Genomic DNA, 13,947 nt, shown 5'->3' on the forward strand with positions numbered 1-13,947 from the left:
CGCGGGAATTCAGTCGGCGCGCGACTCTCACAGTGCATTATGGGTTATCTCTAGCTGTTGAGCGTACATCGGTTGTACACTCGTTTTCGCGGTGCATTGTGGGATTAAATGAGTGCACTCGGGAACGTTCACTATGGTTTCGAACACCACTTAAAATGGCTGTCCCCTCAAATAGTGCCCTATTTGAGGGTATAGGGGGCGATTTCGGATACAGCCTAAATGATTTGCAACGGTCGCCTTGTCGCGTCCAGTGTAGACAGACTTTAGCTGTTGCGGCGCGGCAACTGTCGCGTCCGGTGTAGACACGGTATAGACCATTTCAAGGATGTAAACAATAACAAGCGCGTTGGAACGTTACTGCGCATGTCCGGTCCTGAAACATTTCCGGTAGCGCTATTTCTCCGATCTGTCAATACGAACACATTCTTTTAAAATCTAGCGAAAAAGCTAGTTAAGGTAAAAAAGCTGCTCATTAACTAATCGATGCTGCGTGCGTGTACACGGGAGATTGCTAAAAGCATATCACATGAACGGAAATATTGTGAACATTTATTCGTACAATGGATGTCATCAGTCTGAAGCAAGCAGTGCAACTTACTTCATGTTTTGTTCACAAGATATCCGGAGGTTGTTCGTGATTAATTTACTTGCATTGCGTGGTCAGTCTGTATTTCTGTTTAAATATTTGTTTTCATTAGTACATTACTTTTCACAATACATATCGTTCCAAACAACGCTAAATGTATGCTATTAAACTAAGCGCTCGATGCTATTATTACGTGTTGAATTCATTTCAACATGTGTTCAACGTTAGTTTGGTCAAGTTTGTTGCTGTGGAACAGTGCAAGTGGAGGGTATGAATGCTCCGAGTCATCATGTGATCACAAATAAACAAGATCGTCGCAATTCAATGCTGGCTAACGTGTTTTACATAAACCTGTATATCTGCAGATTAATAAACGCACACACAAACACACAGCATTCATATATGTTTTTATGCACGTATTTACTGTTCACACCCACACAAATTTTATATATATATATATATATATATATATATATATATATATATATATATATATTCATGTGAAAATGAATACTGGTGTAATGTAAAGGCTGAAAGCTAATTCAGCTTTGCACAACATATTTTTTATAATAGAAATCATTTAAATAATTAATCATGTTAATAAACATAAAATACTTATTTCAAAAACATAAAAAAACTACTTTGTCCAAACTTTTGACCAGTACTAGCCTGGCAAGCCAGACCCACATAAATGTAGGGTCTGGGCACTCTCCATAGACAGGGCTCAACCGGAGGGGTGGGATAAACGGTTGTCTTTCAAACTCCTCTCCACGCAATAGGATAGCGCTACAACCAATCAGAGACTTAGTCTGTCAGGTGACGTAGTCAGAGCGACGGAGATTTTTAACGAAAATCAGTGCACTGTGCAGTCTGTCAGCCAAATAATAGACATAGATGGGCACTAAACCTTTAAAAGTAAACAAAAACATGCACAGACAAATCCAAATTACACCCTGATCTGATGTAGTATACGCAAACACCGGAAGGGGAAATCGGTGAAAAAGTCCAGGATGAGTTTGCGTTAGCAAACGTAATCTTTTAGCTTTAAATGGGTTTGAACAACCAGGATAAGCGCAAGTAATTACCATTTTGAATAGCCGCTATATCCACAATCTCTGTGCACTGTGTGAACAATGAGTGTCGTATACACGCCACAGATCGCTTCCGGTGTTTGCGTATTCTACACTGATTCTACACCACAGCGCGTTCACATGTAACGAGCTCCTGCTCAGGACAGATGGACGTGGCTGTGTATCCAAAGTAAAAAATTATATAAATACTGTTCAGTTTTCCACACGTAATTCACAGAACCAGGAATTCATGTCTGACGGAACTTATGGTCGCAGGTCAGGCGTCATCATGTTAAGCCCGCCCACCGACTCGTGATTGGCCCGGTACATCTTGGATTTTTCGGAATTTTAAGTGAATTGAGAGTAACTAGACTGACCTTGGAAGCAAATGTAATTTGCTGCCGCTAGGGGCACGTCTAGATTCTAGGCTAGACCAGTACTGTATATAAACAAAAAGCATTTTCTCACTTTCAACTGTTTTTATTTCCAGCACATGTATTGATATGTAAATATTTGTATGAACATAAAATGCTTCAACAAATGAAACAACATTTGAACTGAAATGGAGTACAAAGGGGGAACAAATATCAAAAGCAGCAGTCTGTATCTGGCCTGGTCATCAGTCGCTTTAAGTACTACACTAAATTACTGAATACTACACTCAAGTTCTCAATCACATCTGGGTGTTGATATGGTCAGATGTGGTTTGTCACTGCAGGATGATCAGCTGTCCTTGGGTGTCTACAGATGATGGCTCTCCTTACACTGCCTTCTCAGATTTGGTGACCCTTCTGTATTTCTGCAACTGTTTACATCAGTTTAGAATACTTTCTAGAAAACAAAACAAAGGATATTAGCCATCATTATGAAAATGTATATAACATTTAACCAATTCTATGGGAATTACAGGGAGCTAACAAATTTCAGTATTACACTGTATTGTCAGATTTAGTGACCCTGCTGCATATTTACAACTGCTTACATCAAAATGCTTCCTAGACTAAGAAACAAATGATATTAGAAATCACCTGTATAAATTTTGTTTACATTATATAAGGATAAAAGTAGAAAAACAATTATTTAATATAATGCACAATATAAAAAAATAATAATGCTATTATTGCTTAATACGTCAGTACATCTTGGAATTAACATTACCAAAGCTTATGTGATGGAAAATAATATTTACCATAAACATTACGTTTTGTGAACTACTGCCGTTAACTGTTACACAATACCGCATTCACGTACTTTCATGTTACTCACTGCATTTGTCAACTGACAAAATAACTAGACGACTAATATGAATTTAACCCACATAACACTTAGCAATAAAACAGAAATAAAACAGAAATAAAAAACTTGCCTTTTTTCATTAACGTTACACACGAAAGCTAGATGCATATGTAAACAATGACAAAATGCTACTTTAAATTATGCAGCATCATACTTGAAGAGTTAACGTAAAGATATACAAATAAACCGATTAATTAAAAACGATATTTACTTGCCAGAATCGAAATGTGCGCTGTATATCCCGGAGTTGCTTCTTGTTATCCGGCCTTCTCCTTCACTGCCGCAACACGGGTACGTTTCGCGGAAATCTACCGTTAAACACGTCTCAGAATGTTAGTACCGCCCCAGAGGGAGCACACAACCACCGAACGACAAGGATCTAATTTTAATTTAGACATTTAAGCAGGATGTTTGTATATATATATATGACCACAATCCCACTGTTCATAAAGCGCTTCTCGCCATTGTTTTGAATGCGCTGGATCACTAACCGGAAACGTCCTGGGACCAACGACGTCACTTCCTTAAGCCGCCGAATAGCGCTTGAAATGGTCTATAGTGTTCTAAGTAGTTTAGAACGCAAGTTTATTTTGAAAAAAGAGCAACTTTTGGCGGTAAAGTCTAGAAGGGATACAGCTATGGCTACTGGGCATGCGCACATCAGTCTAACGTTATTTTTGTCACACTGTACAACAATAATACTTTTTTTGTATTATAGTAAGGGCTAAGTTTAGGGTTGGGGTAGGTGTAGACGTTAATAAAACACAATCTAATTGGTAGAACAATTAATTTCATTGTTAGTTTCCGGTCTGAGCTGTATACCCTCTAGCCACAACCACTTTTGGCGTTCGCTCTACATACGTCATCCGGTATACTTGAAACGATTGGCTATCAGCTACGCACAGGCGCATTTGATAGACATTCGTATCGCCCAATAAACGGCTCTGGGCATTCGTAAACCACGCCTCAATTACGAGAAAATGAACATGTGGTTCCCAGACCACGAATCATGACGAAGTCATAACGTGGTCTGGCGATAGCCAGGCTATACTGATGAAGCAGTGTTTTTTTAAAAAGTCAAACTCCCTGCAAATGCAACGTTAACCTCCGTTTTGTTTACACAAGAATCGCGTCGAAGTGAACAGACATGCTGCATTTAACTCACATCAGCTAAAACATCTAATTACATATAATATATAAAGACACGTTAACTAAACGACTCACCAAGTCACATATTCCAGAGGAAATGTTGACCAAAAAGACGTTTTCAATAAATATTGAATATAACCAAAGAACATGATATAACTTAGACAGGAAAAGGCTGTAACGTAATTACAACAGGCATACCTGTCCTTTACCGATTAGCAAACCAAAACGCACAGGGATAGATTATACTTTATAATACTGTTAATGTAATGTGAACCGCCAAATTTGTATATTTTTGCATTTGTTGGTGTACAGTATTAGTTTCATACATTAAAAACCCACAAACATACCTTTTCTGTCGTCGCTGAAGGACGGTTGTTCCTGAGGTGATTCAAAATGGCCGCCAAGGTAGAGCTTGGCTCGTCGAGTAGGGGGAGTGGCTTACTCTCTTAACTGTCACTTGATTGGATAAAATCAGTAGCCCAATGTTGGGTTACACAAAAACAACCCAACATTGAGCAAAACAACCTAACTAAATGACGCAACAGGCTTAACCCAGCAGTTGGGTTAAAAAAACAACCCAGCATTTTTTAGAGTGCATTTACAAGTATTCAACTAGATAAAATAATAGTTGAATTTATAAAAATGACCCCGTTCAAAAGTTTATATATGCTTGATTCTTAATACTGTGTTGTTACCTGAATGATCCACAGCTGTGTTTTTTGTTTAGTGGTAGTTGTTCATGAGTCCCTTGTTTGTCCTAACCAGTTAAACTGTCTGCTGTTCTTCAGAAAAATCCTTCAGGTCCCACAAATGATTTGGTTTTTCAGTATTTTTGTGTATTTGAGCCCTTTCCAGCAATGACTGTATGATTTTGAGATCCATCTTTTCACACTACGGACAAATGAGAGAGTCATATGCAACTATTACAGAAGATTTAAACGCTCACTGATGCTCCAGAAGGAAACGCAAAGCATTAGGAGCCAGGGGGTGAAAACTTTTGAACAGAATTAAGATGTGTACATTTTTCTTATTTTGCCTAAATATCATATTTTTCAATTAGAACTGCCTTTCAGAAGATACTTACGTGTTTCCCAGAAGACAAAATAAGTTAAATTTATCCTGATCTTCAAATTAAATATAGTTGCATATGAGTCTCTCAGTTGTCCTTAGCGTGAACAGATGGATCTCAAAATCATACAGTCACTGTTGGAAACTTGGTAGTGTAACTCATTACTTCCAAAGACAAGACGCTCAGACATTTTCTACAGCTTAGAAAAATAGCCTTTAATATTAATATCAGCAGCTTTTAAAAACAAGAATTGCACACATTATATTTTAGCTATATTTAAGCATAGTAGCATGTACAACCAAGTGAAAGAAATTTTACAGGACACAGCAACAGGTAAGACAGCTGTATGAATTTCATACAAGATCTATTTATTAGAGGTAAAGTTTTGCATCACATGATATGGGGATGACAGATGTACAAATGATTCTTTTGCGTCTTTGTTTTGACTATTTTTAGTCTTCAGATCTGTGGTACAAATAGCTATCCTCTGTCTCTTCTGTGTAACCATGGTAGGTACCAGTATTTTCATCTGGACAGTGAATCCCAAGAGTTTGCTGTAGTTTATGTTCCTGTTGACGCATTTCCATGGAGTCTACAAGGTCATAGATGCTTCCTAGGGACCACATTGGAGATGGGAACCAGGCCTTTACGTCTCCATCCTTACCCACCACCAGCATGCTGAAGTAGTCACGGTTTATCTTCAACTGGTTCCTGAGACTCTCCACCACATCCTGCGTAAGTTTCTCCTTCTCAGGTTGACTTTTCCCTGTAGGTTTTGATGAACATTCCATAACCATTCTACAATATTTGATGTTTCAGCTTTATGTATTACTTGCAAGAAATGAGGAAACAAAGAGTTTTATGATCTCACCATTCAATGGAAAGAACTCCACTGTTCCTGAAGCAGTCGATCCAGTTCCCACAATCTTCAACAAGGCAAAATGACGAATACCTGTCCATGTGGATTCAGTTTTTAGTCAGGTTGCCATACTGTAAGTATAATTAATTTACTCTCCCAAAAAAGGTTCTAAAATGGCAGTAATGCCATAGTAGAACCGTTTTGAGTTCCCAAAAGAACTTTTAAGTGAACAGTTTTTATGGGGAACATTTTTTCTTAGCATGAAGAACATGTTAAGAACCTCTTCCCGTTTCTTGCACTGGAAAGTTTCTATGGATGTTCTTCAAGGCTCTTCATGAAGCACTGATTCCAATAAAAACCCTTTATTTTTAAGAGTGTATCTGTTAAAGTAGAAGTACACTTTCAGAATGAAAATTTCCGGATAATTTACTCACCCCCATGTCATCCAAGATGTTCATGTCTTTCTTTCTTCAGTCGCAAAGAAATTAGGTTTTTGAGGAAAACATTCCAGGATTTTTCTCCATATACTGGACTTCAATGGTGGCCAATGGGTTGAAGGTCCAAACTGCAGTTTCAGTGCAGCATCAAAGGGTTCTCCACGATCCCGACCGAGGAATAAGGGTCTTATCTAGCGAATCCATCTACCATTTTCTAAGAAAAATACAAATTTCTATACTTTTTAACCACAAATGTGCGTGTTTACAAAAGAACATGCGAAGAAAGTCAAACACCCTTTACAAAAAAAGGTAAAACAACAATGTCAGATGATTTTGAGGATGGTGAAGAAAATTCGCCCTACCCTACCTTTTTTAAAAGAAGTATACAGACCAAAAACTAACATGATTACGCAATGCGTGAAGATGCGCATAGCAGAGCTACAAGATGAGCATTTGTGGTTAAAAAGTATATACATTTGTATTTTTTGAAAGAAAATGACAAATTGTTTTGCTAGATAAGACCCTTTTTCCTTGAATGGGGTCATGTAGAGCCCTTTGAAGCTGCATTGAAACAATTTGGACCTTCAACCCATTGGCCACCATTGAAGTCTATTATATGAAGGAAATTCCTGAATTAAAAAAACATAATTTCTTTGCAACTAAAGAAAGAAAGACATCTGAAGCACATCTCAAGTCATCTTGGATGACATTAGGGTGAGTAAATTATCAGGAAATTTTAATTCTGGAAGTGAACTACTTTAATTTTTTCAAAAAAATATCCACAAAGGCTTAGAGAACATGATGCATAAAGTACCTAGTGGACACTCCTGTCCATTGAGCGCTTGAAGCTGCTGATGGAACGAGTAGTCATCTACAGTGGGTGTTGAGATGATCAGAAGTCTTCGTTTGGAAATAAACCTGAAAATACACATATGGTAATCAGAACAATTGAAATGATTAGTAATCATAGTTGAAAGCATGGGGAAACTCATGGTGTTTACCTCAGAAGTGAGTTATCCTCTTGATTGTTTGTTTCGGCTTTAGAGCAGGGTGATGAAGCCTTTCTCTCCTCTTCCTTCTCAGACTGACGTGAAGGAAAGCTGTCAATGTAATCGAGTAAATCGGAAGGAGCTTTTGGCTTGTTGAAAACCCTGTTAAGCTAAAACCACAGGAAGTATGCCTTTGATTCAGTGGTCTTTCAGTCACTGTGAGTTAGAAGAAAATAAAGTGTTCTTACGTTAGGCCTCAGGTCATAGTCAGTCAGCACCATTGAGAAGTTTTTGGAATCCAGCCCATATTCTCTGCGGATCTCGCTGATTAACTCAGGGTTTCTGAACTTATCTGGCAGGGATGCTTGTGGAATATCAGAATCTGTTTTAAAAAGAGCATCATGTATTTTAATTGTGCATCACAGTAAGTGGAACACAAATGCATAGGCTTTTCCTGTAAAAAAAAAAAAAAAACTGCATATGCATGCATGTTTTAGAGCATGGTAGCTGGTTTAAGCTGATCCTGAGCAACTAGCTCCTGCTTTAGACCAGCTTTAACCAGCTATGACCAACTAAGGACCAGCTCAAACCAGCTACCATGCTTCAAAGCATAACCAGCATATGCTGCTTTTTTCAACAGGGTTAGAGCTAGGTAAAAAAAAAAAAAACAGTTTGCTCTTTATTTGAACCATCCAGATATAGACTACACAGTAAAACAAATATGACATGATCACGAACAAATGGATCTTTTTATAGTGAATGAAAAACATACAAAGTAAAGTCTGGATCAATTCACAAACATATTACTCTTTGAGCCGTTCTATTTACTGAATGAAAAACATACAGCAAGATGAGTGTAGTTTGATTCACAAACAAATATGTCTTTTGAGCTGGTTATTTAAAGTGAATCAATAACATACATCAACAAGTGTGATTCAAATCATGTGACAACAAACATTTCAACAAATTACTCTTTTGGTGGAACACTGGCATAAAATTAGCTTGACGTTGGACGTTCGATATTTGCAAATTTAGGGACCGTCTCTAAAGATACATACAACATTGGTATACACTTTTCTAACTTCAATAGCATTTTAAGCGAATGACTTACAGTCACACAATCAACATGTTCATGTAGGTGTCAACTATAATGCACACCTTTTATATTTTTGATATTTATTAAAATAAACTGTCAAATCCTATATAAATATTGCCATTTTTTAGTACCGAATGGGCTCAAATGTGTAATATATATTATAATTTAAAGCTCAGTAACATTTGAGGACAATCACTTAGAGTCATACGACCAACAAGTGCTCATGTAGGTGTCAACTATAATGCACACACACAGACACATTTTTTGATATTTATTAAAATAAACTGTAAATAATATGTAAATAAATGCGATTCTCTTCAAACTTTATGCCAGTTGAGGCAACTCTGTATCCACACCTAGCCCCCAATAGGCTAAGCGTCAAATAAGTGGTTTACTGTATGTACAATGTGCAAAAAAGCATTTACACAGTTGAATTACCTTGTTGGTAGTGTTGAATGTGTAGCGTAGGATTATGTTCTGAACCCATGATGGACAGCACTGAGACTTTTCTTTGGGAAAACTCACAGCTACGTAGCTCGTTATCTTCTCTCTGTTTGATATACTGGCTTGAGACATCACTTGGGGATGAAATCACCTATGCCACACAAAACAAAACGAAAAAACTTAATAATCAAATCTTGCCAGGAGAGCTGCAAATACAGCTGAAGTCATATGTTTACATACACCTTGCAGAATCTGCAAAATGTAAATTATTTTTACCAAAATAAGAGGGATCATACAAAATGCATGGTATTTTTTATTTAGTACTGACCTGATACGATATTTCACATAAAAGATGTTTACATGTAGTCCAGAGGAGAAAGTAATAGTTGAATTTATAAAAAATTACCCCTTTCAAAAGTTTACATACGCTTAACACTGTGTTGTTACTTGAATGACCCACAGCTGTTTTTTTTTTGTTTAGTGATAATTGTTCATGAGTCCCTTGTTTGTCCTGAACAGTTAAACTGCCTGCTGATCTTTAAAAAAAAATCCTTTAGGTCCCACAAATTCTTTGGTTTTTAAGCATTTTTGTGTATTTGAACCCTTTACAGTTGACAACAATGAATGTTTGCATTTTGAGATCTTTTTTTTTTTACACTGAGGACAACTGAGGGACTCATATGCAACTATTACATAAGGTTCAAATGCTCACTGATGCTTCAGAAGGAAAAACTATGCATTGAGAGCCAGGGGGTGAAACTTTTTTTAAAATTTGAAGATTAGGGTAAATTTCACTTATTTTGTCTTCTGGGAAACATGTAAGTTGCTTCTGAAGGGTAGAACTAAATAAAAAAAAAATTATGTTTAAGCAAATATACAAATCTTTATTCTGTTCAAAAGTTTTCACCCCCGGCTCCTAAAGCATGTTTTATGTTCGTGTTTTCTTCTGAAGCAATTCTGCAAGGTGTATGTAAATTTACTGTATGTATGGATCTTCTTAACACCGTGTCTACACCAGATGCAGCACGACACAACAAATCCCTGACAGTAAACTGATGCCTCATTCTATTTATGATGGACACAAAGTTCAAATAATTTGTAGACAAGGTGTAACAATCAAGAACTTACAAGAAGTCTTCTTCTCCCGCTGAGGTTTTGCATGAAATCTTTAAGAGTTGCCTTTTTCTTATCATCTGCTTCTCGTTGTGACTTCCTCCTTCCTCCTTTCTCCTTTTTCTTTTTGCCATCCTTTCCTTTGCCTTTCTTTTTAGAGCTTGAATGGTCAATGGTTTGTTCTCCTTTGAACTCCTCATTGAGGTTATCAAAATTAGATTTTGCACCAGCATGCGTTTTATCTGCCTCCGAAGCTTTTTTCACTTCTGTTACCGGCTCTGGGTGTCTGTCAGTCTCTGGAGTTTTCTTCTGGTCGTTGTGCTTCAGTTTCTCATTTCCACTAGATTCAGATTTTGAACCTGCTTTAGTTCCTTTTCCTGAGGTGCCTGTTGTTTTACGGATGACAAAGCGTGAACGTCCACTCAAAATATCTTTTACTTTGTTTCTCAAAGTTGCCTTTTTGTTGCTTACACGTATCTTCTGTGTGAGAAAGATGGACGTGGTATTCGCATTCCTCTGTGGGCTGAAGGTCCTACGCTTGCTGGAGCCCTGTTTCTTCACCACTAACCTCTTCTTTGTGATTTTGCATTTAACCGGTAACCCCTTTCTCGCAACCTTCTCCAGCTTTCGCACAGGCAGCTGATCGATGACCTCAAGAACGGCCTCAACGCGAACCGGGTAAGGAAATCTCTCACTAACCCTCATGTTCTTCTTCAGAATCAGCATGGAGAAGGTATGATCCTGCAGCTCAAGGTAATGAAGAAGTTTGCTCACCATTTCAGAGTCCATAACCTCCACAGTGGATTCTCCCTGCAAGGTCGTTCGTTGGATTTTGCCTTCCATCATGGCATTCTGAATAATAGTAACAATGAGAGTGTCTCTTTCTGCTAAGCGACAATTCAGTCCTTCAGACTCCTGGATCTGCTTCTCCATCATACGCAAATAGTTGTCACTGTTTGACGGTGCAGTGATCACCCAGAGGCGGTGTTTTCCAGCAAAATCTGCTAAGAAGTCAGACTCTGTTGGATTCTCGGAAGCCCTTTCGGACCCAACATCCTCCCTAGGAGATGCATGGCTGCTTTGATTCTTCACCTGGTGTTTTTTCTTCCCTCCTTTTGCAGAAAGCACCGGGTTGTTGATCCAGTGTGCCAACAGAAGCAAGAAGATCCACAGACGAGACATATTGAGGCTTCACACTCTCCACTAAGCAACAGAGTGAGGAGGCAGAGTGAGAAAAAGCAACTTCTGGTTCACATTAGAGTTTGACCTTGTTACAGGAAACTCTTGGAGCTTCAAAGCAATGTTGAGCTATGTGGCATGCGAAGCAGCTTCTTGCGCCTCATAACTTGTCTGCATGGAGGATGAACTGTTGTAGGAGAAGAATGAAAGAGGAAGATGAAACCCAACCCATTTACAACTTCAACGTGGCTTAGTTGTCAAGATTTAATTTTACTTTGGTGGACAGTATTATTGCTGAGTATATTTTGACAGTTTTAGTATGTGTTCTGAAAGTCAGTATTGCAGTTTGAGAAGTAACAGGCATTTTTATATTCATTTTACAAAGGCAAACCAGTCTTTGTTGTCTCGGCTCACTCTCAGTGCATCTGCAAAACAGACATGAAAACTGCTGATTAGGACCAGATCTCCAAAAATCGACTGTTTTCTTCACTAACTTGCATGCAAATCTATATCTGGTTTTATATCAAACTAAACTAAATGTCAAAAATGCTTTGACGCTTATTAATACACTGAAATTAGTAAGAAACACATTTGCTTAGAGAAATGCAAGTAAAACACATGTTGCTATCGGCTAGGAAGTGAAAGAAAAGGTTGAAAGTGTAAAGCTTACAGTTTATGATAGAAATTGTAGATAGCAAAGTTCTTAGCAAACACTCAGGCTCAAACTGAAACGTTGAAACGTTGTCCCTTAGAACAACCTTTTTACATCTGAATGTACATTAAACATGCATGTACCGCACAATACAAGAGAACTATAAATAAGATAAAAAAAAACATTCTTTTAATTCATTGGATTTTTATTTGTTGTACAGCAAAGCTAAATCTTTTTTACAGGTATGAGAAGAATTGTGAGAAGTGGCTGTAGCAATCTGGGTTGGAGTTAATGGTTAACAGTCATGGTACACAGACATTCCACAAATGGATTTAGTTGAATAGAAACACATGACAGACGAAGGGGAAACTGAAAACAGTGCTGATGGAACATATGGAAATGGTTTATTCAATGCAAAAGTTGTTTAAAAATAGTTTTAAATTTACTTGTAGATTTTAGGATTCTTTAACATATAACACTGTTACTTGTTGAAATGTTTATTATTACTGACCAAGTGTTCATTTCTATTGCTGTTAACCACCTTGAGGTCCACTCGCTAACAAGTTTTGCATTTTTTTCTAGGGCTACTAAAAAAAAGGTCGGGTTGTAGCCTGTACAATGCACACTGCAGCAAAAATAACCTAGTCATATTTTCTCAAAATGTCTATTTTTAGGTATTGTCCTAGTTTAATACTGCCCTCTGCTGGACATGTGAGTCTATAAATCTAAAAAGTTGCACATAAATTTATCAAAGATTTTGGTTAAACATCACTGCTTTCCAGTTAATTTAAAACAATAAATTAAAACAATATAATTTATATAAATATTTTATTTTTAATAAAGTAGTTTATATATAACATATCGGTTGCATACACTGCCAGTCAAAAGCTTTTGAACAGTAAGACTTTAATGTTTTTTAAGTTCGTCTTTTCTGCTCACCAAGCCTGCATTTATTTGATCCAAAGTACAGCAAACAGTACAAGTTTGAAATTTTTTTTTTTTTTACTATTTAAAATAACTTTATAAAATTCATAAATACATGTATGAAAGAATGAGCTTGTCTTGTTCAAAAACATGTTTGAATGAGATAACATTTTAATTTATTATGGATTTACGGTACAAACAGTAACCATGGTGGATTGGTGGATTAGTGGTTACCATGGTTCAAGAGTGACATTGACACATCTTGTTATTTTTGTCATTTTTCTTCTGAAACTGTGACCCATTTCTTTTGGGAATGTCCTTTTGTTCAGTCTTTCTGGAATAAGATTAATGCCCTGATTGTCCAAAATATATTTTTTTTGACTTTTCTTTATGTTTTAAACACATTCTTTTTGGTTTTTATGTTAAAGACAAGAATCTGCTTAACGCAAGTTTTTGTATAAATCTCTTGTTATTTATTGGAAAGTTTTATATACATAAATGTAAATATACTAATTGGAAACCCCACTTTAACATCTTTAAACAAGAACTGCAATTGTATTTAAATACAATATCTACCTCTGTAAACAAAAAAGCTATAAAAACGTCTAGAATTTGTGCAATGTTTAAGATTTCTCCTTAATATATAATTATATTTTTATTCATGTGCCCCGCTGGTGTTTTTTTTCTCTCATTTATGTTATCCTTTACTTAATAAGTAGGGTAGAGTGGGGGAAAACGACCCCCTTAAGGAAAATGTGACATTACAGTGAAACAAAACATAAATGTGACTAGAACTGCCATCCCGGTTTTGAGTGACTATGGCAGGAGTTATTCACCAAATATTAAAATTGCTCAGCCTTCATAATTAATTAGTATTTTGACTGAACATATTTTTGTACAAAGGGGGCGTTTTGCCCCAGCAGTGGGGTAAAATGCCCCCTTTATTACCAACCAGTTTTCTTCATAGATCAACAGCAAAATGAACAGACTATAGTTTTTAATCTCTAAAAGTAAAGGCAAGTAATGTATCAACATGTATATATATATTAATATTTATTTGAGGAATGTCCAAAATATCCAAATT

General features: G+C 36.8%; 2 protein-coding genes across 2 annotated transcripts in view; one reads left to right on the plus strand and one right to left on the minus strand.

Moving 5' to 3' along the window:
• Positions 1 to 4,488, plus strand: part of LOC141292044 (NAD(P) transhydrogenase, mitochondrial-like) — a 21,187-nt gene extending 16,699 nt beyond the window's left edge. The window contains exon 8 of the mRNA XM_073824014.1: positions 4,469 to 4,488. Coding sequence (XP_073680115.1) covers positions 4,469 to 4,488 — 20 coding nt within the window. The remainder of the gene's footprint in view (positions 1 to 4,468) is intronic.
• Positions 4,489 to 5,517: 1,029 nt separating this feature from the next.
• LOC141292990 (coiled-coil domain-containing protein 80-like) lies at positions 5,518 to 11,441 on the minus strand. Its single transcript, XM_073825039.1, has 7 exons — positions 10,124 to 11,441; positions 8,990 to 9,146; positions 7,704 to 7,837; positions 7,468 to 7,625; positions 7,281 to 7,384; positions 6,042 to 6,122; positions 5,518 to 5,936 (listed from the first exon to the last, which is right to left on the minus strand). Exons 1-7 carry the CDS (start codon positions 11,288 to 11,290, stop codon positions 5,623 to 5,625), a joined length of 2,115 nt encoding a protein of 704 aa, XP_073681140.1. The 5' UTR covers positions 11,291 to 11,441; the 3' UTR covers positions 5,518 to 5,622.
• Positions 11,442 to 13,947: the final 2,506 nt, after the last annotated feature.

This window comes from Garra rufa, chromosome 19 (genome assembly GCF_049309525.1).
Source record: "Garra rufa chromosome 19, GarRuf1.0, whole genome shotgun sequence".
Classification (NCBI taxonomy): Eukaryota; Metazoa; Chordata; class Actinopteri; order Cypriniformes; family Cyprinidae; genus Garra; species Garra rufa.